At 55.3% G+C, this 24869-nt stretch overlaps 1 protein-coding gene across 1 annotated transcript; it reads left to right on the forward strand.

The window, feature by feature from the left end:
- The first annotated feature begins 63 nt into the window (after positions 1-63).
- On the forward strand, positions 64-11409 carry LOC113875148 (immunoglobulin lambda-1 light chain-like). The gene is made up of 5 exons (XM_027513549.1): positions 64-109; positions 193-494; positions 615-630; positions 10663-10704; positions 10842-11409. The coding sequence occupies exons 1-5, from the start codon at positions 64-66 to the stop codon at positions 11159-11161; spliced, it is 726 nt and encodes a 241-aa protein (XP_027369350.1). The 3' UTR covers positions 11162-11409.
- Positions 11410-24869: the final 13460 nt, after the last annotated feature.

Consider the following 24869-nt stretch of genomic DNA (forward strand, 5'->3'; position numbering starts at 1 on the left):
CGGAGGAGGGGACTGGCCCTGTTCCACGAGGACCCTGGTGGCAGAACTCTGCTCCGCCGCACCATGTCCTGGGCCCTCGTCCTCCTGGGGCTCCTGCTCCACCGCACAGGTGAGAAGCCCCGGAGCTGGCGGCTCCCTTGCCCTTCCCGCACCCTGCTCTGCCCCCGTGCCCACACGCCTCTGTGTCCCCAGGATGCAGCCCGCAGCCCGTGCTGAGTCAGCCGCCTTCTGTGGCCTCGTTCCTGGGAGCCACCGTCCGCCTGGCCTGCACTCTGAGCAGCGACCACGACGTCAACCTTCACAGCATCTACTGGTACCAGCAGAGGCCTGGCCACCGCCCAAGATTCCTGCTGAGATATTTCTCCCCCTCCGACAAGAGGCAGGGCCACAAGGTCCCCCCTCGCTTCTCCGGCTCCAAAGACCTGGCCAAGAACACCGGGTATTTGAGCATCGCTGAGCTGCAAGCCGAGGACGAGGCTGTCTATTTCTGTGCTGTGGGGACCCCGGTCATGGGGCGGAGGCGGAAGATACAGAGAGAGAGGGCAGAAAGGGAGCTGGCCACCCTGGGCTCCCCGGGCCCCCAGGCCACACTCCCCTTGCATTAAAGGCCGGAGGCCGCATCCCTCTGGGGTGGGGTGGGGGTGTGGACGAGGAGGCTGGGCGGTGGGCTGCCCAGGGCCAGAAGACACTCCTGTGAACCCCCTTGGAGGCTGGATTTGGGGATTAAAACTGCTTGCATCTTGGGAAGTTGTTCTGCCGAGTGGTCTGAATTGGTTCGGAGGAGGCCCAGGATGCTTTGTGAACAGTCAGAATGAGTGGAACGCACCTGAGAACCAGCCAGGGTGAAGGTCCCAGGAGACTGGCTGGCCATGGTCTGCTTGGCCGGAGCCCCTGGGCTGTGGGTCTTCCGGGACGGGGGGCTGACATGGCTCCTTGGAGGTGCCCCTGCCAAGGACAGAACCTGCTGTTGTACCTGACTGTGGGCATGGAGTAAGCAGTTTAGAAAACACCTTTGCTGGCCCTCTGGGGAGAAGAGCGATGCCCAGGGATGGGTGTGGACTCGGTCCCCCGCTGGGCCAGACGGTTCTGTGCCATGGGGGGCTGGCCTGTGCACTCCAGGGGGTCCAGCGGCATCCCTGGCCTCCACCCCCCCAAAACAGCCTCCCGCCCGTAGTTATGACAACCACAGGCGTCCCCAGACATCGCCAAAGGTCCCCAAGGTGGCAAAATCGCCCCAACTGAGACACCCTGAGCCAGGTGAGAGGAAGTGTTCTTTGTAAAAGGCACAGATAGTAACTAGTTTTGGTTTTCTGGGCCATACGATCTTTGTGGCAACTACTTAATTCTGTCCTGAGAGCTCAGAAGCAGCCACAGACCCTCTGAACGCACAGGTGTGACTGCTTCCTGTTAAACTTTTACAGAAGCAAGACAGGGCCGGGCTGGTGGTGGCGCTTGGGCCGTGCTCTGCTGACCCTGCTCTGGAGAAACACCCGTTCCTGCCTCCAGGTTACAGCCAGACCACACTCGGTGGGGTGAGCAAGGCCGCCCGAGGCTCCCTGTGCCTGTGGACTCGGGGGTATGAACCCCTCAGGACCCCAGAAGACCGCACGGGCAGGGATGTGGCCTCACCAGTGGGTTTGTTGGGTGAAGGGAAACGGTGGGGTCCTGCTACTCTGGCCCATATCTGCACCCTGAGCCCCGAGGTGCGGGGTCCGCGTGTGCCCTGCAGAGAGGGACCCTGTACATCCACGTCCACACCACATGTGGACATGTCTCCCATTCAGAGAGGTGCCAGGTGAACCATCTCCCCTGACTCCAAACTGGACTGAGAATGTCCATTTCTCAAGACTGAAAAGACCCTCAGGGGCAGCCCTTCCCTGTGTGTGTGTGTGTGTGTGTGTGTGTCCTGAGTTTCCTGTAAAACCATTTATCTCAGCTCAGGCCTCTTTCCAGCCTCCTCTGGGCTTCCACTGTCTGAAATGCACTGAGTTCTTCCCACGTCAGACCTTTGCCCCTGAGTGCTTTGCTTCCTGCATCAGACCTTTGAACTGTGGTGTTGGAGAAAACTCTTGAGAGTCCCTTGGACTGCAAGGAGATCCAACCAGTCCATCCTAAAGGAAATCATCCCTGAATATTCATGGGAAGGACTGATGCTGAAGCTGAAGCTCCAATACTTTGGCCGGGAAAGATTGAAGGCGGGAGGAGAAGGGGACGACAGAGGATGAGATGGCTGGATGGCCTCACTGACTGGATGGACATGAGTTTGAACAAGCTTCGGGAGTTGGTGATGGACAGGGAAGCCTTGTGTGCTGCAGTCCATGGGGTCACAAGAGTCGGACATGACTGAGCGACTGAACTGACTGGGCTTCCGCTCTCTGAAATGCACTGAGTTCTTCCTGCATCCGACCTTTGCCTCTGGTCACGGACCTCCAGGCCCCGATTTCCAGAGGCCAGGAAGGTGGTCCGCGAAGAGCTCTGTCTCTTGCTTGTAACCAGCCCTTCTCTTGCTTCCATCCTCTGTGATTCTGATATTCAGAGTCACAGTAAGAAACCCAGAGAGCAGGGAGTCCTGTCGGCTCCTCCATCATCCTGCTCCCAAGTCCGACCCAGAAATGCAGAACCCAGCCAGCTGGGACACGCCACCAGTGGCACTGAAGGCCAGGGCCCAGACATCCTGGCCCGAGTTGGACATCGAGGCGCGGGGGAGGGGATCTGAGAGGACCCAGGGGTCTGGTGGGAAGGAGCCTACCTATCAGACGCAGTGAAGCGCAAGGGCTCTTCGTGCACACCGAGGCTGTGCGGTTGTGACGGGGGTTTGGCACCTCGAGCTGGGGCAGGTGACCCCACTCAAAGAGGCCGGGTGGGGTTAACATTCAGAGGCCCTCCGGCGCAGGGGGGGGCCTGGCTGGCGTCTCATTCTACACCGCCTTTTTGTGATGTGCACGCAGTTCACGACAGGATGTGAAATGAGGACATTTTCATTCCAGCAAAACTAGGAGGGACACGTCCCCTCATCAATGATTGAGGTGCCCCAGGGACTTTCCTATAGTAAAGGCAGGATAAATGTCTGATCTTCCCCCTCTATTTACCAGTCATCGAAAATCCCAAGTCAGTGTACCAGCATCCCCCACCTTGTTAGCACCATCACGAGCTCATGGGTATAAGATACTGAGGTGTTTAAATCCACTGCGATTGTGGGAAGTTTTTCTGTCTTAGGGCAGCAGAAGGCCTTTCAAGTCGGTGCCTAACCAGAGACACGGTGGTGCGTCGTAAACAGCTCATTCAGTTTTGTCTTTAAAACATTTGGGCCAAGTCACCTTCACTTCAGCTGGTTCTCTAAAAGATGATGATTTTTTTAAATAAAGAGTTGGTGTGTGGATCTTCACTATTGTCGGTTTTCCTTTATTTTTAGTTTTGCCATTCACCTCTTTTATTATTAATTTAATTTTTAATTTATTTTGGAGTGTAACTGACTCGCAGTGTTGGGTCAGCTTCGGGTGTACAGCCGAAACCTTCAGTCACACACGTGTACATTCTCCGAGTTCCTGTCCCAGTTAGGTTCTTAGAGAATAGTGAGCGGAGTTCTCTGTGCTTCGTATACAGTAGGTCCCCATTAATCATCTATATACAACCATGTGCATGTGTCAACACCAAACTCTCAACTTCTCCCCCCGTCACATTTCCCCTGTGGTAGCCATGGGTCTGCTCTCAGGCCTGTGAGTCTGTTTTTGTTATGTATACAAACCCGTCGGCACACTTTTTCTTGAGTCCACGTAGAAGTGATGGAGTATGGTATTTGTCTGTCTGAGTTACTTCAGCGTGACGGTCCGTCTGCGTTGCTGTGAATGGCATTAGTTTATTCTTCTTCATGGCGGAGCAATATTCCGTTATATACACATATATATGTGTGTGTACATATATAGTGGCTCGGATGGTAAAGAATCTTCCTACAATGCAAGAGACCTGGGTTCAATCCCTAGCTTGATAAGATGCCCTGGAGAAGGAAATGGCAACCCGCTCCAGTGTTTGTGCCTGGAGAATCCCACGGACACAGGAGCCTGTTAGGCTACAGGCCCCGGGGCCGCAGAGTCGGACACAACTTCGGGCAGCGGAAGAAAAATTAAGGAGAAATTCAGGAAAACACAACCCACCTTACACCACTCACTCAAAAGTGAAAAAGAAAGAAAGCCATTAAAAAACAAAGTTAAAGCTCTGTTTGCCACCCTCAAGGCACGGTGGTGCCCGGGCTGGAAGTCATGACAGGTTCTCCTCTGCTGGACTCTGCGTGGACTGCAGAGAGGCAAGTGGGGCTGGGAGGGTGGTGGTCCTTACGGGCCGACCTTGACCCCTTCACTCCCAGTGACTGCCGTCCAACTGGGGGCGGTCTGGAATAGTCCCTCAGATCAGACACCTCCTGTCCTTCCCGGCGTCTCGTCAGCACGTCCTCGACCCAGAGGCCCAGAGACGCAGCAGCTTGAGTTCAGCATCATGTCCACGGACCTCAGAGCTGTCCTGGGGAAGCACCAGCAGGGTGCAGTGCAGGCACCCACAGGCTGGCAGCGCCCAGCGTCACCTGGGGGCTTGTGAAAAATGCCACGTGTCCAGGCCGCCGTAGACCTGCTGAGTCTGAACCCGCATCTTCACAGGTTCCCGGCAGCTCCACGCGCGAGGAGGAGCACATCCGGCACCCCTGTCGTCCGCCTCAGCCTCCCTTGTTAGGACACTTCCACTTAAGATGCACGTGTGGTCCAGCAGCTGATGCTCTGAAGATGCTTCTCAGTCACTCACCCCTCCAGGGTCCCTGGGGTCCAGCCAGATGCGGACTTCTGACCATGGCCACGGCGGGATACATGGTGTGTGCAGCAGCAGCCAGGCACAGGCCACGGGGCGGGGCGGGTGTAGCTGGGGGTCCCTGAATTGATGGACAGCCCCTTCTTGTCCCCAAGACCTAGGGCTGTCCCCAGGGGAACCACCACTTCCCTGGGCAGTGGGGGAGTGTCACACCTGCCTGGGGGCTGGGAGGGACCAGCTTCCGCCTGGGACCCCGGGGGAGACCCAGCCCCCAAAGTGCAAGGAGCTTAGGTTCCAGCTGGAGTGAGCCAGGCACCACAGTGGGGAGAAGCTGGACTGGGTCGGGGCCCCCAGGGGCTCCCCCACACTCTGCATGGCGGCTGTCAGAGTGACCCCACCCCATTACTGTTCAGGGCCTGGCCCATCTACCCAAGAACTGTGAGGTCTCACGATTCAGTATCAGGCCCTCGCAGACGCCTGGTCAGTGCGTGTGGAACACGGGGATCCAAGCGAAGTCACGTGGTCTGTGGACCTGACCTCCCCTTCATGAACTCCCGGTTACCTGGGGGAGTCAGTCTATCTGCCACAGCATCCCGTGACTGCACTGGGCAGGTGCCGACAGAATGTCTGGGGAGGCCTGACCACGAGGGCATGTGGCTTTCACGAAATTCACTTTGGGGGCCCCTGGGGAGAGTGTCAGGGCAATGGGCAAACCATCGGGACCTGAAGCAGAGAGTAGTTTCAAACATGAACTTGATGCGCAAGCGTGGATGGGACAACGAGCTTCGTCTCCTACAAACACTGGATCAGAACCACATTCTCCAAAGGTTCTCCTGTCAAAACCTCCTGTAAGAAATCCATTTCCCGTCACCATCCAGAGCGTACTGATGCATTAGGCTGACCGAGGCAGGACCCCACGACCCCGCCGCCCGCCCTGAGTGCAGGCGCTCCCTGGCCCCGCCTGCCCCGCACGGCCTCACTGTTGCAGGGTGCTGGCTGCTCCCGACTGCGTCGGTTCTACAACCTCCATGATGCAAACTTTGAAAAGTGGCAGTCGATGGCATCAGGGCTGCATTCATCTCTTGATGGCTGATGGTTCTCCCCAAGGCACACCCGATGGGCCAGCTGCAGGAATGACAGTAATGCGTGTAATAACAGCAGCCATCTATCCGCGCTGCGGGTGGAGCACTGCTCAGCTCACACAGCGCTCTGCTGGATGGATTCCGTGTGAGTCCACTCATACAAGGTCCTGTGCGCGTGTGTCTGCGTGTGTCTCTGCGTGTGTGTGTGTGTCTGTGTGTGTGTCTATGTGTGTGTCTGCGTGTGTGTCTGTGTGTGTGTCTGTGTGTGTCTGCGTGTGTGTCTGTGTGTGTCTGTGTGTGTGTGTCTGTGTTGTGTCTGTGTGTGTGTGTGTCTGTGTGTGTCTGTCTGTGTGTGTCTGCGTGTATGTCTGCATGTCTGTGTGTGTGTGTGTGTGTGTGTGTGTCTGTGTGTGTGTGTCTGCGTGTGTGTCTGTGTGTGTGTGTTTGTGTGTGTCTCTGTGTGTGTGTCTGTGTGTGTCTGTGCGCGTGCGCGTGTGCGCCCCGTCGTGTCCAACTCTTTGGCACACCCTGGACTGTAGCCCGCCAGGCTCCTCTGTCCATGGAATTTCCCAGGCAGGAATACCTGGTGCCTAGAGGAGTCAAAATCATAGACCCTGAAAGCCCAAGAAGGTTGGTTCACAGCGCCTGGGGAGGGGATGCGGAGCTCGTGTTTAAGGGAGACAGAGCGTCAGTGTGGGAAGAGGAGGGCGTTCTGGGGGAGGCTGGAGGTGACGGCTGCTCTTATTATGTTTACTATGAGGGTGTGTGTGAGAGACGCACGGATGTGTGTGTGTGTGTGTGTGTGCGAGACCCATGGATGTGTATGTGTGTGTGAGAGAGAGATGCACGGATGTGTGTGTGTGTGTGCGAGACCCATGGATGTGTGTGTATATGTGTCTGTGTTTCTGTGTTTCTGTGTGTGTTTGTGTTTCTGTGTGTGTGTGAGACCCGTGTGTGTATGTGTGACCCATGGGGGAGAGGGGTGTCACCCAGGAGGTGCCCAGTTTTGTGATGAAACCACGGTTCCCTGCCCTGCAGCCGGCCTGTAACCTGGGCCCTCTCCCCACCCCCACCTCAGCCGCGGCCTCGCCACCCTCCCGACCCCCTCAGGAGACGCCCAGGGCGCCCTTGGGAACGAGGGCGGGAGCAGCTGTGTCCCCTAGGTCCCTGGGGTGGGGCTGGCAGAGACTGCATCGTGAGGCGGTTGAGCCCTGGATTCCGACCAAGCAGGGCAGCTGGCAGAGGCCCCCCAGGAGAGGCCCCCCAGAGTACCGGCCCTGGGCCCTGGGGGAGGGGTCGGTGCTGGAGGCAGGGACAGAAGGCCAAGGCAGAGGACGGGCCCCACGGGACGGGGCGCACCCGGACAGCCCCTGCCAGCAAGGGGAAGCGGGGCACTTTCGACCCCTCCAAGGAGGAGCCCACACCAGCGCGTCTGCCCAAGGTGCCCTTGGCCCTGGGGGCACATGAGGCCCAGGCCAGGCCAGGGGGCCCGTGAGGCCCCTAGGGGTCAGCGCGGTGTCCCCAGGCAGCCCTGGCCTCTCATCCTGCTGGGCCTGGCGGTGGGCGCCCACGGCCTGCTGCCCCCAACGGCGGCGCCTCAGAGCACAGCCCCCCGCATGGAAGCCCCATCAGGAAAGAGCCCGTGGAGCCTGCGGGGCAGGTAAGGGCCGGGGGAGTCGTTGGGGTGCACAGGGGTCCCTGCTGCTGACGCTGAGGGTGAGGACAGAGCCGCCGTGAGGGCAGACGGCAGAGCGGGGAGGCTCGGCCGGAGGGTGGGGCCTGGAGATGGAGGCTTCGTCAGAAGCATCGGCATTTTGTCTGGTGTGGACTTGTTTGCACTAATTATTTTTCTTGGATTAAAACATCATTTTTCTGGATTGCTGAGTTTTTTGGCCTCGCTTACCTCTTGCACCCAAGAGTAGTCTCTCCCCTGCCCGGCGCTGGTCCTCCGAGCGGAACAGCACGGGGAGGCGGGGGCAGGAGGTCTCGGCGGTGACTGCCCTCGTCCTGGGGTCCCCGGGGCTCCCCTAGGCTGGTGAACCACCTTCTTGCCCCTGTGCGCGCCCCTCTCCCCAGTGCTGGCTGGGCTGACAAGTCCACCCCTCCGGGCCTCACTTTCCCCCCTGCAATGTGAGGGGTGCGAACTGGATGAGAGCCTCACAGCCTGACGCCTGCCCCGTAGAGGCAGGGGTGGCCGCAGCGAAAGGCTGGGGAGAAGGGGTGGCCTGCAGGTGGCTGGTCTCCCCTGAGGGTGTCCATTCAGCCATCGGACCACTCAGGGTCACCGAGAGGGACGGTCTGAACCGAGGGGTCACGTCCAGGAGTGGAGCAGCCCTGTGGCCAGGTTAGGGGCCGTAGGTGGGTGGGCCGCTGCCTGAGCTGGTCTCACAGGTCCAGGGCAGGGACCTGGGATGGGGGTGCTCCAGGCCAAGGGAGCGGGGCCCTGAGGCAGACAGCGAGGGGCGCAGGCCTGCAGGGAGCTTCCAGAGCCGGCGGAGCGGGCTGCACACCACCCTCTCCGTCACCCTGGGACCCGGGGGAGGGGCTGAGGGGTTCAAGGGCGGGGCTCTCAGAGTCAGGCTGGCGTTTTGGGAAAACAGTTCCGGATCAAAAACTGGTGTGAGGCCAGATTAGAGGCTGGAGAAGAGGCAGTGGAAAGGCGACCGGAGGAGGGCCCGGTCCACGCGGACCTATGGAATGGGCAAGTGGATTGACAGTGACGACGCCAGAGGGCTGACGGAGAGCAACACACACCATCAGGGACTGTCAGCGGGAGGCTGAATTCCTGGAACAAACAACACCACGTACCAAGAGTCATAAAAACGTACATTCTACTTAATCAAGCAATCCCACCTCTACACGTGTATCTTGGGACTTTTCAGGGTGGTCCAGGGTTAAGACTCTGAACTTCCACCGCAGGGGACCTGGGTGCCACCCCTGGTCAGGGAACTAAGATCCCACATGCCATGTGGTACGGCCAGAAAATAAAAATAAAGTTAAAAAATAAAAGAAATTTATCTTGATGATGCATCAGAACTTTGGCTGAATACTGTATGTTCTTGGGGAAGAAGTAGAGACAACCTAGACGTCCAATGAGAAGGGAGGGTGAGATGTGAAAGTCAAAGTTGCTCAGGCGTGTCTGACTCTTTGCGACCCCATGAACCGTAGCACGCCAGGCCTCCCTGTCCATCATCAACTCCCGGAGTCCACCCAAACCCATGTCCATCGAGTCGGTGATGCTATCTAACCATCTCATCCTCTGTTGTCCCCTTCTCCTCCTGTCCTCAATCTTTCCCAGCATCAGGGTCTTTTCAGATAAGTCAGCCCTTTGAATCAGGTGGCCAAAGTATTGGAGTTTCAGCTTCAACATCAGTCCTTCCAATGAACCCGTGCTAATAAAATCATAGAGTTGTGTAACCGCCACCCCAATCAAGATACAGAACATTTCTACCACCCTCCCCAAATTTTTCTGGGTTCTTGTGTAGTCAAGTCCTCTTTCTATTCCAACCATGAAGAACCACTGATTTCTTTCTTTGATTTGCCATGCGGAGCAGCATGTGGTATCTCTAGTCCCCCCACCAGGGACCCCTGCAGTGGAAGCTTGGAGTCTTAGCCACTGGACAGCCAGGAAAGCCCTGTCTCTTTCTGATCCTATAGTTTTGCCTTTTCCAGATATCGATGTCATCATGCTGTATGTAATCTCTTTTTCTATCATTTTATTTGGGGATATTTGTAGATTCACATGCAGCCTTAAGACATAATACAGGGGGTCCCAGGTGCTCTTCATCTGGTTTCCCCCAACGGTGATGTCTCGTAATATAAAAAATCATGGCCAGGGTACGACCGGGATGCAGTAAAGCACAGAATATTCCCAGAGGCCTTCCTGGCCACACCCACTTCCTTCCCTCCCAAGCCGGGACAGACGAGCTGGCAACTACTAACTCGGTCTTCTTTTCTAGTTTTGTCCCCTCCAGATAGTTCTATAAATGGAATTGTACCGTTAGCAACCTTTTGGGGACCAATTTTCTTTTGAAAATTTTTTTTATTGGAGTATAGTCGAGTTGCTCGTTTCTGCTGTACAGCAGGGAGAAGGCAATGGCAACCCACTCCAGTGTTCTTGCCTGGAGGATCCCAGGGGAGCCTGATGGGCTGCTGTCTACGGGGTCGCACAGAGTCGGACACGACTGAAGCGACTCAGCAGCAGGAGCAGCAGCAGCAGCAAAGTGAATCAGTCACACGTAGACATATGCCTACACTTTTTTAGATTCTTTCCCCACATGAGCCATCCCGTGCCACGCTCAGTCATGTCCGACTCTTTGCAACCCCGTGGACTGCAGCCCTCCAGGCTCCTCTGTTCGTGGGATTTTCCAGGCAAGAATACTGGGTTGCCATTTCCTTCTCCAGGGCATCTTCCCGACCCAGGAATCGAACCTGTGTTTTGTAAGCCATTGCAGACTATTGACTAGGGCTCGCTGTGCTATACAGCGGGTGCTTATTAGCAGTCTGTCTTACATATTGTAGTGCGTATGTGCCAGTCCAATTTTCCAATTGATCTCTCCCCTCTCCCACCCTTGGTAACCATAACCATAGGAGAAGGAGGCGGCAGAGGGCGAGATGGTTAGGTAGCATCACCCAGGGGTGCCCTGGGTGCTGGAGGGCTGGCTACCCACACCCACTCCCACAGGACACAGCCCGGTGTCCATCACGCCCAGCAGGTTCCCGCTCCGGCCCGGCCCCCGGGGGCCAGGTCCTAGGTGCTGGCGTGGCGTCTGGCCTGAGGGTCCCTCAGCGTGGTTTACCTTTGGCAGCGGGACCAAGGTCACCATACCAGGTAAGCGGCTCTCACCCCTTCCCCAGCCTGTCCCACCCTCTGCTCTCTCGTGAAAGTCACTTTTCTCTGTCTCCCGAGGTCAGAGGCTCCGCCAGGGATGCTGCCATGATGACCTTCCGTCTCTCTACCACCCACAGATCAGCCCAAGTTCCCACCTTCCGTCACCCTGTTCCCACCCTCCACGGAGGAGCTCAGCACCTACACGGCCACCCTGGTGTGTCTCATCAGCGACTTCTACCCGGGCAACGTGACCGTGGCCTGGAAGGCAGACGGCAGCCCCGTCACCCGGGGTGTGGTGACCAGCCAGGCCTCCCAACAGAGCAGCAGCAAGTACGTGGCCAGCAGCTACCTGACCCTGACGGGCAGCGAGTGGAAACCTAAAAGCAGCTACAGCTGCGAGGTCACGCACGAGGGGAGCACCGTGACGAAGACAGTGAAGCCCTCAGCGTGTTCTTAGGGCCCTGGGCCCCCCTCCTGGAGCCCTGGGACCCCAGGAGCGTCTCCCCTCCCACCATGGTCCCCTACGTCCCTTCTTCCCGCTCCCAATCTGCTTGCAACAAAACGTCCTCATTGTCATTCATAAATCCTGCTTGCTGCTCCTTTTTTCCTTGTCTCGTATTTAATCAGCAACCTCTCCAGGATTCTGGAGATTCAGGAATCCCAGGCACCAAGGAGAGAATACCCCAAGAGGAGAGGCTCACAGTGTCGGGGTGGGGGGCAGGTGTCGCCCAGAGACGGGTTGGGACCCAATCCCCACCGACCTCTCCTCCTCCAGCACAGGGCCGTGCCCAGCCCTGCCACCTGGCCGGACACAGCTGCCCATGGCTGGTGTCGTCCAGAGGAGCGCTCCATCCCTGCCTGGTGGGGACCCCCACACCTGCCTGCCCCCCGCTTGTCCTTTCTCTGCGGTATGATGGCTGTCACCGTAACTGACCCGGGACCTTGGCCTGCATCCGTCTCTCCGTGTCCTGCTGGGTTTCCAGGCCGGGCCACTCCTGGGGGTCTCCCAGCCCCGGCTCCCCCTTCCTTTCTCCCTGGCCTCCTGGGCTCACGGGGAGGGGGCTTGGACATTAGCTTTGGCTCTGGGGTACAGATTCCCTCTACCCTGAGCACTTCGAGCCCGCCTGGACCCAGGTTCCTGGCCCCTGGGACCCACGGCCTCAGGGACGGAGTTGTGGGGCCTTAGGTTAGAGGGACGGGCTTTCTCATCCCCCAGCCCCTCCTCTGGGTCAGGAATTAGGGCCCGCTCATTCGGGGAGGGGCTGGGAGAGGGCGGCCTCTTCCTGGAGACTCTGCCCCAGTCCCGGTTCCAGGCTTGGGGCAGTGGGGGGCGCGGAGGTTCTCCCTGCATCCTGCCGCCAGAGGGGCCAACCTGGCATAGGCCTGTCTGGCCCAGTGGCAGCATCTTGAGGATAGAGTTCAAAGGCCAAGCCCCCAGGACGGGTCCCTGTCCCTTCCCCAGACCCGCTTTCTGCTGCCTCTGGCCCCCCAGCGCCAGCTCCCCCAGCCCAGCGTCTTCATCCCCCGAGGCCCCAGCTTCACGTTCCCTGCACTCCGATCCTGCCGGCCCCTCCGCTGGGCTGACTGACCCGGTCCCCACCTGCCCGGCGGGCCCACCGCCCCCCAGCGCCCCGAGGTCCGCTCCCCCTCCGTGACCCTCCTGGGGGCCCTGAACCCCGGCGATCTGGGCTGACTGAGTGCATGCGGGCTGAGAGGAGCCTCTCCCCGGCATGCCCCCCACTCCTGATCCTGGGTTCCCCCGGGCCGCCGGAGGCGGGTTCTCTCACCTCCGGTCAGGATCGGGGACGAGGCCTGGGCCCCACCAGCTGCCGGCCACTGACCCACTCAGTGCAGCTGGGAACAGGTCCTTGGCAACGGGGAGTCAGGGGAGCTGGCTGCCCCCCTCCATGTCCCGGGGCCCTGCTGGGCTCTGGGTGGGTGTCACGGAGCCCCCCGATGATGGCGGCCAACTGAGTGCACTGCCACCGCCCCTCCTCGCTCTGCCCAGCGGGGGCTGACTGTCCCGGGCTCAGCCACAGGCGTCATCTCTCTGCCGTGAGGATGGGGCTGGCCAGTGCCACCCGGGGGTCCTGCTCTCCCTCCTGGGTCCCCAGGCCACCCTGGGAGGAGGGTGCTCCCCTCATGGGTGAGGACACTGAGGTCCCCAGAGCCGAGGCAGCCTCCTGGGGTCTGCTCAGGACCACACACCCGCAGTGGGCACCCAGGGCCTCTCCCGGGGTCACCTCCATCCCCAGGAGCGAGGAGCTGAGCCCATGACCCCGCAGCCCTTGGACGTCAGTGGCCCCCTGAGGCTCCGTGGGGTGGGGGTCCCGGGTTCCTCAATCTATGCTGACTTGGTATGGGGTAGGGGGGCAGGTTGGACGGGGTCATGGGCCCTCTGAGTCCATATAGCAAAGCAGGGTGGGTTCTGTGGGCCCATTTCACAGAGGAGAGAACTGAGGTTCAGACAGCAGGAGGGGGTTTGGGACCTGCCCCCGGGACACAGGGGAACTGCTGGCTGACCAGCTGCGCCCCCTCACCTCACCGCCACCCCCCACTCTTTCCATGGCCTCTCAGCCGTGAGGAGTCATTCATTCACTCACTCACTCACTCACTCACTCATTCAGAAAGCCTCAGTGAGCACCGCTGTGGGCCAGTGCTGGGGGCAAGGAGTCAGGACCACCTGTTCTGGAACTGCCCGTGCGCTGGGGGGATGGCCAAGGAGTCCACCGCTGACGCCCCTGCGTCCCCCAGTCCCTAGATCAGCTCCCTGCCCGCCCGGGCCTCGAGGTGGCCAGGGGCCAGGATAGCCCTGATTGAGGGTCCCCTCCCTGCAGCTGGGGTTGGAGATAATGGAACCTCACTCCCTGGAGGGCTGGGAGGGCCGGTCAGGTGGAAAATGAACGTTTGTGGCCTCTGGGGTTGACAGTTGCTGCTGCCGTTGGCGACCAGCTGCTCGGGGCCCAGCGGCCTCAGGCCAGCAGCCCCGGGCTCCCCGCGGGCCCTGTACCCTCAACCCCACGCAGCTGGCTACCCCTGGGAATCTCCAGGCTAAAGCTAAGTCTAACTTTGCCCTAAACAGAACTCTGGGAGACAGCAGCGAGCCGGAAGGGGAAGAGAAACCGAGCCCGTGGTCGGCGGGGCGTGGGACAGGGGACAAACGGCCAGGTGAGGCCCGCGCGGCGGGACGGGCCAGGGTCAGGGCTGATGTCGGGTGTTTGTGCAGCTCGCAGGTGGGGGTAGCGGAGGCCCCTCCAGCCCCTGCCCAGCCCTAGTCTGGCCTGCCCGCCCTGGCACGTCCTCCCCATCCTGGTCCTGGGGTCCTGGAAGGCCCGACCACAGGGATTCTCACCTCCCCCTTCAAGCACCCTCACTGACAAAGGAAAAGCTGCTGCTCCTGTGAAGGAGCCCCAGCTACACGTGAGGAGGTGCCCAAGTCATTGTTGTTCAGCGCTCAGGCGTGTCCACTCTTTGCGACCCCATGGACTGCAGCACGTCAGGCCTCCCGGTCCATCACCAACTCCCGGAGCTCACTCAAACTCATGTCAATGAGTCAGTGATGCCAACCAACCATCTCCTCCTCTGTCGTCCCCTTCTCCTCCTGCCTTCAATCTCTCCAGCATCAGGGTCTTTTCCGATGAGTCACCTCTTTGCATCGGGTGGCCAAAGTATTGGAGCTTCAGCTTCAGCATCAGTCCTTCCAATGAATATTTAGGGTTGATGTCCTTTAGGATGGACTGGTTTGATCTCCTTGCAGTCCAAGGTGTTCTTAACATCATTAGCAATTATTGAAAACAACAATTACCACCACAATGAGATGCCACGTCACACACCCAGTAGGATGACTGTAATGTTTAAAGAATGTAAAATCCCCAGTGTTGGCAAGGATGTGAAGAAATCAGAACTTGTGTACACTGAGGGTGGGATATGGAACGGTGCAACTGCTGTGGAAACCAGCTTGACAGCTTCTGCAAAGGTTACACTAGAATCAACATATAGTCCAGCAACTCCACGCTAGGCAGGTACGCACATAACCGCTTACCCACCCGTGCTCACAGCAGCGCTTTTCACAGATGCCAGAAGGTGAAAAGATCTCAAAAGTCCATCCACTGATGGATGGATAAACAAACATTGATATACATGAAGTGGAATTTCATTTGCCCATTAAAAGGAATGGAGGGCTGATCCAGTACTGATGAGCCTCAAAAACACACTCAGCGCGTGACGCCAGACACAAAAGTCACCTATCGTACGGTTCCATTTACATGAAATAGCCAGAATTCAGGGAAGTCCCGAGAGAGACAGCAACGTTAGCGGCTGCCAGGGTCTGGAGCCAGCGGGGCCGGGAGCTAGCATGTAATGTGTTCAGGGCCTCCCTTTGGGGCGATGACAGTACTTTGAAAGTAGATGCAGATGGTGGTTGGAACATGATGCCTGTACCAAATCCACTGAACCCACTTCAAAACGGATAATTTCCTGTGATATGAATTTTACAATTAAAAAAAAACCCAAAAAACCTCTACTGACTCTCTCCCCTAGAGGATCTTCAGTTCGCTGGTTCATGAACTTGTGCTGACAAAATCCACACCAAACAGATGGAAACAGAGTGTCTCAAAGCAGGTGTGACCTGGTTCAGCCAACGGACCTGCAGGAAGGAGGGATCCGGGCCCAGGGGCGGAGTCTGTGTCTCCTCCGGGCCGTCCTGTCCTGGAAGACGTTTGGGTGGCTCTGGGGCCCCAACTCCACTCTCCTTCCTTTTATTGAGCGCAGGGGCCAGTCACGGTGTGAGGATGGACCCGGGTCCACTCAGCAGCAGCGCTGACCGACGGTCTAGTGCACGTGTGGCCCCGATCTCAGCACCGAGGCCCCCCCCGCCCCAAAACCTTTGTCAGGATAGGTTGGGGTGAGGGCGGCCCCTGAGATGGTGAAACTGCGGATCGTGATCAGTCAAATCCATTCCGCCTGCCTGCACTAATCAAGGGTGTTCTAAGACTCGCGTGTCCTCCAATCAGGAAGCCAGAACCATAAAATACCCGCCGGGGTTGCTCTCTAGAAAGCCGGACTCGGCGGCGTCTAGTTGGAGCTGAGCTGTTAGGACTGGGTGGACCGCTGACCCTCTCACTGGGCGTGGTCGCGGGTCCCTGGAAGCTCCGCCCCCAGCTCGGCTGCAGCGCAGAGGCGGAGCTTGGGTCCACCGCAAGGACCGCCGTCCCCGCACCTTGTCCATCGCTTTCCGCAGGCTCCCCACGCCCCATGCCACCTGCTGCTTGGTCTTCATCCGTGAGCACCCAGCCGGTGCCCACAGGGAGGCAGATTCCAGAGCGTCTCTGGTCTCCCTGCCTGGTTGCCTTGTGGATGAACCCGCTCTGTGCTGCTAACCTCAGCATCTCGGTGTTTGGGTCTGCTTCTTGAAGGGGAAATGCATCAAAACTGGTCCCGTAGCAACAGTAAAACCGTTACACGTAGCGCTCACCCCTCCATCCCCCACAGATTACTGACCACCTGTTTCTCTTCGAATCCCTTCAATAAAGAATCTTGGAGGAAGCTTCCGTCTAGCCCAGGCCTCCATTTTCCAGATCCCTGGAGGGGCAGTGGGGGAAAGATTATAATTCAAACAGAAGTCCCAGGTCCATGTAGAACCCAATCACCATTCGCTACGGGGAGGAATCCACGTAGCAGATCAGGCTGATCGTCTGGGGCGGCCTATATTGAAGGTTTCATGGGAAACTGCCTTCCAGGGACACAGCCCAGTATTTTGCCTCTGGCTCCTCGAGACTCCGGGGCTCACCTCCCCGCTCCACTCCCGTCCTCTGGGCTCTGATGGGGCTTCTCCGGGCCAGGGCCCCGCACCTGCAGACAGCCAGCAGCCCAGGGAACAGCAGGAGACAGGTGGGGACCCCAGGCCGGCCCACCCACACAGGGTTAGACCGGAGGGGAGGGGCCAGCCGTGAGGACACAGGCAGCTGCTCTGGGATGGCCTTTCTGGGGAGGGACACAGAAGGAGGCTGAAGTTCTTCCCTCCAGCCCACGCCATGCAGAGTGGGGTCTCCAGGATTAGCGAGCTTCACCCCCAGGACAGTGTGGCCAGAGGGGCCTGTCCAGGGGTGTGTAAAGGAATCGTGTGTTTCCCAGGGACCCAGAAGATGGGACAGGTTGGGACCACATGCACAGGCCCTCAAAAACCCTGTAGGCACGTGAGCAAGGGGGGAGACCAGCTTTCCTTCCCCCTCACCTCTCCCAGAGGCCACATCTGTGACAGGGAGGCTGGACACTCAGCTCTGTGTCCCCTGAACATTTCCTGGTTCCGAGTGTCAGGAGGGGAGGAGACCTGGTCCTCTTCCCACACCTCTCACCACTGCTTCGAGGGCAGACACGCTGGCTTCAGGAGTAGCTCTGAATTTAAAAAATGTCACGTTTTTGAAAAATGACTATCCTCAATTTAGGGCTTTTCATAGAAGAAACCTCACGGGAGGTAAGAGGACAGTGGAGGTGAGGCCTGCCATGGTCAAGTCCGACCTTCCAGGACAAACGGCCCCCAAGGAGGCCGCATTTGGCTTTTTCTAGATCCTTCAGGTGTAAGATAAGGACGGTGGTCACAGAGCAGATAATTAAGCTCAATGTGGCAGCGGTTCCAGCCCAGGAGGGCGGGTCACAGCTTCGGAGTGGACACAGGACAACAGGCTTCTGAACCGCTGGGTCACAGGCTCGGGTCATTTTTACTCCAGCAGAGGGCTGGGGTGCTGGGACACCTTCAATTAGATCGACCGCAGTGGCTGTCCTTTGCTGGAAGGCAATTGGTGAGGATCCCTGGCTCTGATGCTCAGGGGGTGGGGACAGATGGGCCTGAGATGGTGGGAACCCCCACAAGGAGGGGCTCAGATGCTTTTTGCCCTTAAGGTCTGACTGTAAAGCGATTGTCCCCAAAGCAGCCCCTCTCCCCGGTCACATCGCTGCTGGCCAGCAAACCTGGGATGAGGACGGTGCTGGGATGCCGCAATACATCCTTTAGGGTCACACCTGCATCTGCTGAGACCGCTGCACAAGTCCACAACCAGAAGGGCAACGCTGGACACTGACCTGGGAGGGACACGGGGCTAGAGGCCCAGGGAAGCCCATGTCAGGACAGCCCACAGCTGACCCGGCCCAGGGGGACGCCATGCCTGTGGGCGCGATGCAGGCTGATAGCTCGGCCCCTGAGCCAACATGCCCCAAATGTGCTTCCTAGTAAAGGACCATCATCCTCACCTGATCACTAATAAATACCACCTGTGTACGAAACACGCATCTCACACGCTAGCAAAGTAATGCTCAAAATTCTCCAAGCCAGGCTTCAATAGTACATGAACCGTGAACTTCCAGATGTTCAAGCTGGTTTTAGAAAAGGCAGAGGAACCAGAGATCAAATTGCCAACATCCGCTGGATCATGGAAAAAGCAAGAGAGTTCCAGAAAAACATCTACTTCTGCTTTATTGACTATGCCAAAGCCTTTGACTGTGTGGATCACAACTGTGGAAAATTCTGAAAGAGATGGGAATACCAGACCACCTGACTTGCCTCCTGAGTATCTGTATGCAGGTCAGGAAGCAACAGTTACAACTGGACATGGAACAACAGACTGGTCCCAAAGGAGTACATCAAGGTTGTATACTGTCACCTGCTTATTTAACTTACATGCAGAGTACATCTTGCGAAATGCCGAGCTGGAAGAAGCACAAGCTGGAATCAAGATTGCTGGGAGAAATATCAATAACCTCAGATATGCAGATGACACCACCCTTATGGCAGAAAGTGAAGAACTAAAGAGCCTCTTGATGAAAGTGAAAGAGGAGAGTGAAAAAGTTGGCTTAAAACTCAACATTCAGAAAACTAAGATCATGGCATCTAGTCCCATCACTTCATGGCAAACAGATAGGGAAACAGTGGCTGACTTTACTTTTTTGGGCTGCAAAATCACTGCAGATGGTGACTGCAGCCATGAAATTAAAAGACTCTTGCTCCTTGGAAGAAAAGCTATGACCAACCTAGACAGCATATTAAAAAGCAGAGATACTACTTTGTTAACAAAGGTCTGTCTAGTCAAATCTGTGGTTTTTCCAGTGGTCATGTATGGATGTGAGAGTTGGACTATAAAGAAATCTGAGCACCAAAGAATGGATGCTTTTGAACTGTGGTGTTGGAGAAGACTCTTGAGAGTCCCTTGGACTGCAAGGAGATCCAACCAGTCCATCCTAAAGGAAATCAGTCCTGAATATTCATGGGAAGGACTGATGCTGAAGCTGAAACTCCAATACTTTGGCCACCTGGTGGGAAGAACTGACTCATTTGGAAAGACCCTGGTACTGGGAAAGATTGAAGGCGGGAGGAGAAGGGGACGACAGAGGATGAGATGATTGGATGGCATCACTGACTCAATGGACATGAGTTCGAATAAACTCTGGGAGTTGGTGATGCACAGGGAGGCCTGGCGTGCTGTAGTCCATGGGGTCCCAAAGAGTCGGACGCGGCTGAGCAACTGAACTGAACTGAACGCGAAACACCTTTCAACGCTAGAGGGCGCGGGAGACCGTGGAATTCCTTCCAGGCTTCGGGGGCGCCTCACAAAACCGGCCTGCAGGGGTGGGGGGCGCAGTGTGAGTGCTGGGCCGGGCGGGCCTTCCCGGTCCCCCTTGTGCGGTGATGGGCAGAGACGGGTCCAGCCTCAAGAGGACTGTCTGATGACCTCTCGATGTTACAGGTACTCTTCACCACAAAAGGGTTCAAAAAATTACAATTCAGAGTGACCAGGTCTTTAGGCTGTAAACTGTGTAACCTGCAAAAATGAAATAATATAAATAAAGTTTATTTTTTTAAAGGTGGATTAAAGAGTATGTCCCGTGCAATGTTTGGGACATCAGATCAGATCAGATCAGATCAGTCGCTCAGTCGTGTCTGACTCTTTGCGACCCCAGGAATCGCAGCATGCCAGGCCTCCCTGTCCATCACCAACTCCCGGAGTTCACTCAGACTCACGTCCATCGAGTCAGTGATGCCATCCAGCCATCTCATCCTCTGTTGTCCCCTTCTCCTCCTGCCCCCAATCCCTCCCAGCATCAGAGTCTTTTCCAATGAGTCAACTCTTTGCATGAGGTGGCCAAAGTACTGAAGTTTCAGCTTTAGCGTCGTTCCTTCCAAAGAAATCCAAGGGCTGATCTCCTTCAGGATGGACTGGTTGGATCTCCTTGCAGTCCAAGGGACTCTCAAGAGTCTTCTCCAACACCCCAGCTCAAAAGCATCAATTCTTCAGCGCTCAGCCTTCTTCACAGTCCAACTCTCACATCCATACATGACCGCAAGAAAAACCATAGCCTTGACCAGACGAACTTTTATTGGCAAGGTAATGTCTCTGCTTTTGAATATGCTATCTAGGTTGGTCATAACTTTCTTTCCAAGGAGTAAGCGTCTTTTAATTTCATGGCTGCAGTCACCATCTGTAGTGATTTTGGAGCCCAGAAAAATAAAGTCTGACACTTTTTAAAGTCTGACGCTGTTTCCCCATCTATTTCCCATGAAGTGGTGGGACCGGATACCATCATCTTTGTTTTCTGAATGTTGAGCTTTAAGCCAACTTTTTCACTCTCCACTTTCACTTTCATCAAGAGGCTTTTTAGTTCCTCTTCACTTTCTGCCATAAGGGTGGTGTCATCTGCATATCTGAGGTTATTGATATTTCTCCCAGCAATCTTGATTCCAGTTTGTGTTTCTTCCAGTCCAGCGTTTCTCATGATGTACTCTGCATATAAGTTAAATAAACAGGGTGACAATATACAGCCTTGACGAACTCCTTTTCCTATTTGGAACCAGTCTGTTGTTCCATGTCCAGTTCTAACTGTTGCTTCCTGACCTGCATACACATTTCTCAAGAGGCAGATCAGGTGTTCTGGTATTCCCATCTCTTTCAGAATTTTCCACAGTTTATTGTGATCCACACAGTCAAAGGCTTTGGCATAGTCAATAAAGCAGAAATAGATGTTTTTCTGGAACTCTTTTGCTTTTTCCATGATCCAGCGGATGTTGGCAATTTGATCTCTGGTTCCTCTGCCTTTTCTAAAACCAGCTTGAACATCAGGAAGTTCACGGTTCACGTATTGCTGAAGCCTGGCTTGGAGAATTTTGAGCATTATTTTACTAGCGTGTGAGATGAGTGCAATTGTGCGGTAGTTTGAGCATTCTTTGGCATTGCCTTTCTTTGGGATTGGAATGAAAACTGACCTTTTCCAGTCCTGTGGCCACTGCTGAGTTTTCCAAATTTGCTGGCATATTGCGTGCAGCACTTTCACAGCATCATCTTTCAGGATTTGGAATAGCTCAACTGAAATTCTATCACCTCCACTAGCTTTGTTCGTAGTGATGCTTTCTAAGGCCCACTTGACTTCACATTCCAGGATGTCTGGCTATAGGTCAGTGATCACACCATCACGATTATCTGGGTCGTGAAGATCTTTTTTGTAGAGTTCTGTGTATTCTTGCCATCTTTTCTTAATATCTTCTGCTTCTGTTAGGTCCATACCATTTCTGTCCTTTATCGAGCCCATCTTTGCATGAAATGTTCCTTTGGTATCTCTGATTTTCTTGAAGAGATCCCTAGTCTTTCCCATTCTGTTGTTTTCCTCTATTTCTTTGCATTGATCGCTGAAGAAGGCTTTCTTATCTCTTCTTGATTCTTTGGAACTCTGCATTCAGATGTTTATATCTTTCCTTTTCTCCTTTGCTTTTCGCTTCTCTTCTTTTCACAGCTATTTGTAAGGCCTCCCCAGACAGCCATTTTGCTTTTTTGCATTTCTTTTCCATGGGGATGGTCTTGATCCCTGTCTCCTGTACAATGTCACAAACCTCATTCCATAGCTCATCAGGCACTCTATCTATCAGATCTAGGCCCTTAAATCTATTTCTCACTTCCACTGTATAATCATAAGGGATTTGATTTAGGTCATACCTGAATGGTCTAGTGGTTTTCTCTACTTTCTTCAATTTAAGTCTAAATTTGGCAATAAGGAGTTCATGATCTGAGCCACAGTCAGCTCCTGGTCTTGTTTTTGCTGACTGTGTAGAGCGTCTCCATCTTTGGCTGCAAAGAATATAATCAGTCTGATTTCGGTGTTGACCGTCTGGTGATGTCCATGTGTAGAGTCTTCTCTTGTGTTGTTGGAAGAATGTGTTATGACCAGTGCATTTTCTTGGCAAAACTCTATTAGTCTTTGCCCTGCTTCATTCTGTATTCCAAGGCCATATTTGCCTGTTACTCCAGGTGTTTCTTGACTTCCTACTTTTGCATTCCAGTCCCCTATAATGTTTGGGACATACTTATGCTAAAAAAATCATTCACTGGGCATCCTGTTTTATCTGCAGCCCTATTCATGAGCCGTGGAAAAGGAAGAACTGAGGAGACTGCGTCTTTTTTCTTTGCCCCTTTGCAGGTGTATCTGCATTTATTAATGCACGTTCTCTTCTTCTCAGTATTATTTTATATAGAGTTGTTGGAGGCTAATCCCATGGATGGAGGAGCCTGGAAGGCTGCAGCCGATGGGGTCGCTGAGGGTCGGACAGGACTGAGCGACTTCACTTTCACTTTTCACTTTCATGCATTGGAGAAGGCAATGGCAACCCACTCCAGTGTTCTTGCCTGGAGAATCCCAGGGACGGGGGAGCCTGGTGGGCTGCCGTCTCTGGGGTCGCACAGAGTCGGACACGACTGAAGTGACTTAGCAGCAGCACACTTCCTCCGTGGAACTGTGAGTGGACTTGAGGAGGAATTAACACAGTTAATTGGCTGTGATTATAATGACCCTTGGAGGCAGGTGTCCTTCATTTTGGACGGAGGGTGCTATCTCGGGGTCAAGGATGGGGCACCCAAACGGACACCGAGGTTTCTGTGCAGCGAGTGCCATGCCGGGCTCTGCCAGCAGATGGTGATGGAGGAACGCGCAAGGCCACCGCGGCCAGAAAGCGCTTTTCTCGCTTTCCTTCCTTTTATTGAGCACAGGGGCCAGTGGCGGTGTGAGGATGGCCCCGGGTCCGCTCAGCAGCAGCGCTGACCGACCGTCTAGTGCACGTGTGGCCCCGATCTCAGCACCGAGGCCCCCCCTTTGGCAGGATAGGTTGGGGTGAGGGCGGCCCCTGAGATGGTGAAACTGCGGGTCATGATTAGTCAAATCCATTCCGCCTGCCCGCACTAATCAAGGGTGTTCTAAGACTCGCGTGTCCTCCAATCAGGAAGCCAGAACCATAAAATACCCGCCGGGGTTGCTCTCTAGAAAGCCGGACTCAGCGGCGTCTAGCTGGAGCTGAGCTGTTAGGACTGGGTGGACCGCGGACCCTCCCACTGGGCGCGGCCGCGGGTCCCTGGAAGCTCCGCCCCCAGCTCGGCTGCAGCGCAGAGGCGGAGCTTGGGTCCACCGCGCGGACCGCGGTCCCGCACCTTGTCCATCGCTTTCCGCAGGCTCCCCACGCCCCACGCCACCTGCTGCTCGGTCTTCATCCGTGAGCACCCAGCCCGTGCCCACAGGGAGGCAGATTCCAGAGCGTTCTCTGGTCTCCCTGCCTGGTTGCCTTGTGGATGAACCCGCTCTTTGCTGCAAACCTCTGGTGTTTCAGTGTTTGGGCCTGCTGCCCATGGGGGAAAAAAGAAGATAAACCCAGGTTCCTTAACAAATGTAAAACCATTATTACATAGCACTCCGTACTCCCAACCGCCCCACAGATTGCTGACCACCAAAAGTTTGTCTTTGACTCCCTGCAATAGAGAATCTTCTAGAAGGCCCAGGCCTCCGTTTTCCAGATTCTGGACCTGCAGTGGGGGGAAAGGTTATTAATCCACGTATAAATCCCCGGCTGCCGTTTCTGTCTTCCTGGTGCCGCTGCGTCCTCAGGCCACGTGTCCCCACCCCGGAGCCGCTCCTGCCCGCCGATCGCCCCCACACCCCCCGCAGTGGTGGCACCTCCGGGGTCCAGGTCTGGCCTCGTGGCTTTGCCTCTGGAAAGGGGGCAGTCTCAGCCTGTGTGAGTCGCTTTCCTCACCGTCCAGCCTTCCTCTCCCTGGCAGGGCTGCCTAGAGCACAGTAGGCCCCTCAGCGCCCTCTGTTACCCTTCCAGGCGTTATCTACCCTCGATGGGTCTCAAATTACTAGTGTGGTTTGTTTTGTGACGCAACCCGGATTGACACGACACAGCATCGAAAGGTGGCCTAGAAACAGGGGTCATCTCCAGACTGTGCTGCCACGGATCTAAAAGCCAGAACTGGGACTTCGTTGGTGGTCCAGTGGTTAAGATTCCAGCTTCTGCTACAGGGGGATGTGGATTCGAAATAAAAATTAAATATATGTATATATTTGCCAAAGCCAAGCAGAGGACACCTTCCAGAGGGAAGTGGGAGATGGGAATGGGAGGTGGCATGAGGTTATGAGTGTTCTTCACCCCAAAGGGCTCAGAAAGTTAAACTTCAAGGTAACAAGAGTGTTAGTCTATCAACTAATGTGTGACCAGCAAAAAAAAAAAAAAAAAAAAATTTTAATTAAAGAAGAAGTAGGTTTGACTCACTAGGAATGTCTAACCTCAAGTCTCCCTGTTCCTTCCTTCCCAATAGTCCTCTAAGCATCCAGTTAGGTGTCCACTTCTGGAATCTCAAAAGCCCATTTGGGAGGCGGACAGTTCCCGTTCTGAAACAGCATGAAGTGAACCACAGACACACTCCCCAGCGAAAGTGTGAAAATTATTTTTAAATTTATTATGGTGTTTAAATATATTTATTTGTATATTTAGAATTACATATTTATCATATACAAATGTTTATAATACTATATAAATACATTTATTAGTTATATTTTTACATAACCTATAAATATAGGTTTACAGTTATGTATGTATAATATGTATTTGTTTGTGTTTATTATTTATATATTTTAAATCTATACATACGAATTTTAAGAAATAATATGTTATTTCTATATGGAGAAGGAAATGGCAACCCACTCCAGTACTCTTGCCTGGAAAACCCCATGGACGGAGGAGCCTGGTGGGCTGCCATCTATGGGGTCGCACAGAGTCGGACACGACTGAAGCGACTTAACAGCAGTAGCACCATGTTATTTCTATATAAATATATACCATATATAATACCAAATATATACCA

The sequence above is a fragment of the Bos indicus x Bos taurus genome, chromosome 17, assembly GCF_003369695.1.
Source record: "Bos indicus x Bos taurus breed Angus x Brahman F1 hybrid chromosome 17, Bos_hybrid_MaternalHap_v2.0, whole genome shotgun sequence".
NCBI classification, from domain to species: Eukaryota; Metazoa; Chordata; class Mammalia; order Artiodactyla; family Bovidae; genus Bos; species Bos indicus x Bos taurus.

Excerpts from the sequence above, each read along its gene's own strand:
- LOC113875148 (XM_027513549.1), top strand. The coding sequence starts at position 64 with ATGTCCTGGGCCCTCGTCCTCCTGGGGCTCCTGCTCCACCGCACAG. Across the intron at positions 110-192 it reads GCTCCTGCTCCACCGCACAG|GATGCAGCCCGCAGCCCGTG; the intron begins GTGAGAAGCCCC and ends CTGTGTCCCCAG. Across the intron at positions 10,705-10,841 it reads GACCAAGGTCACCATACCAG|ATCAGCCCAAGTTCCCACCT; the intron begins GTAAGCGGCTCT and ends TACCACCCACAG.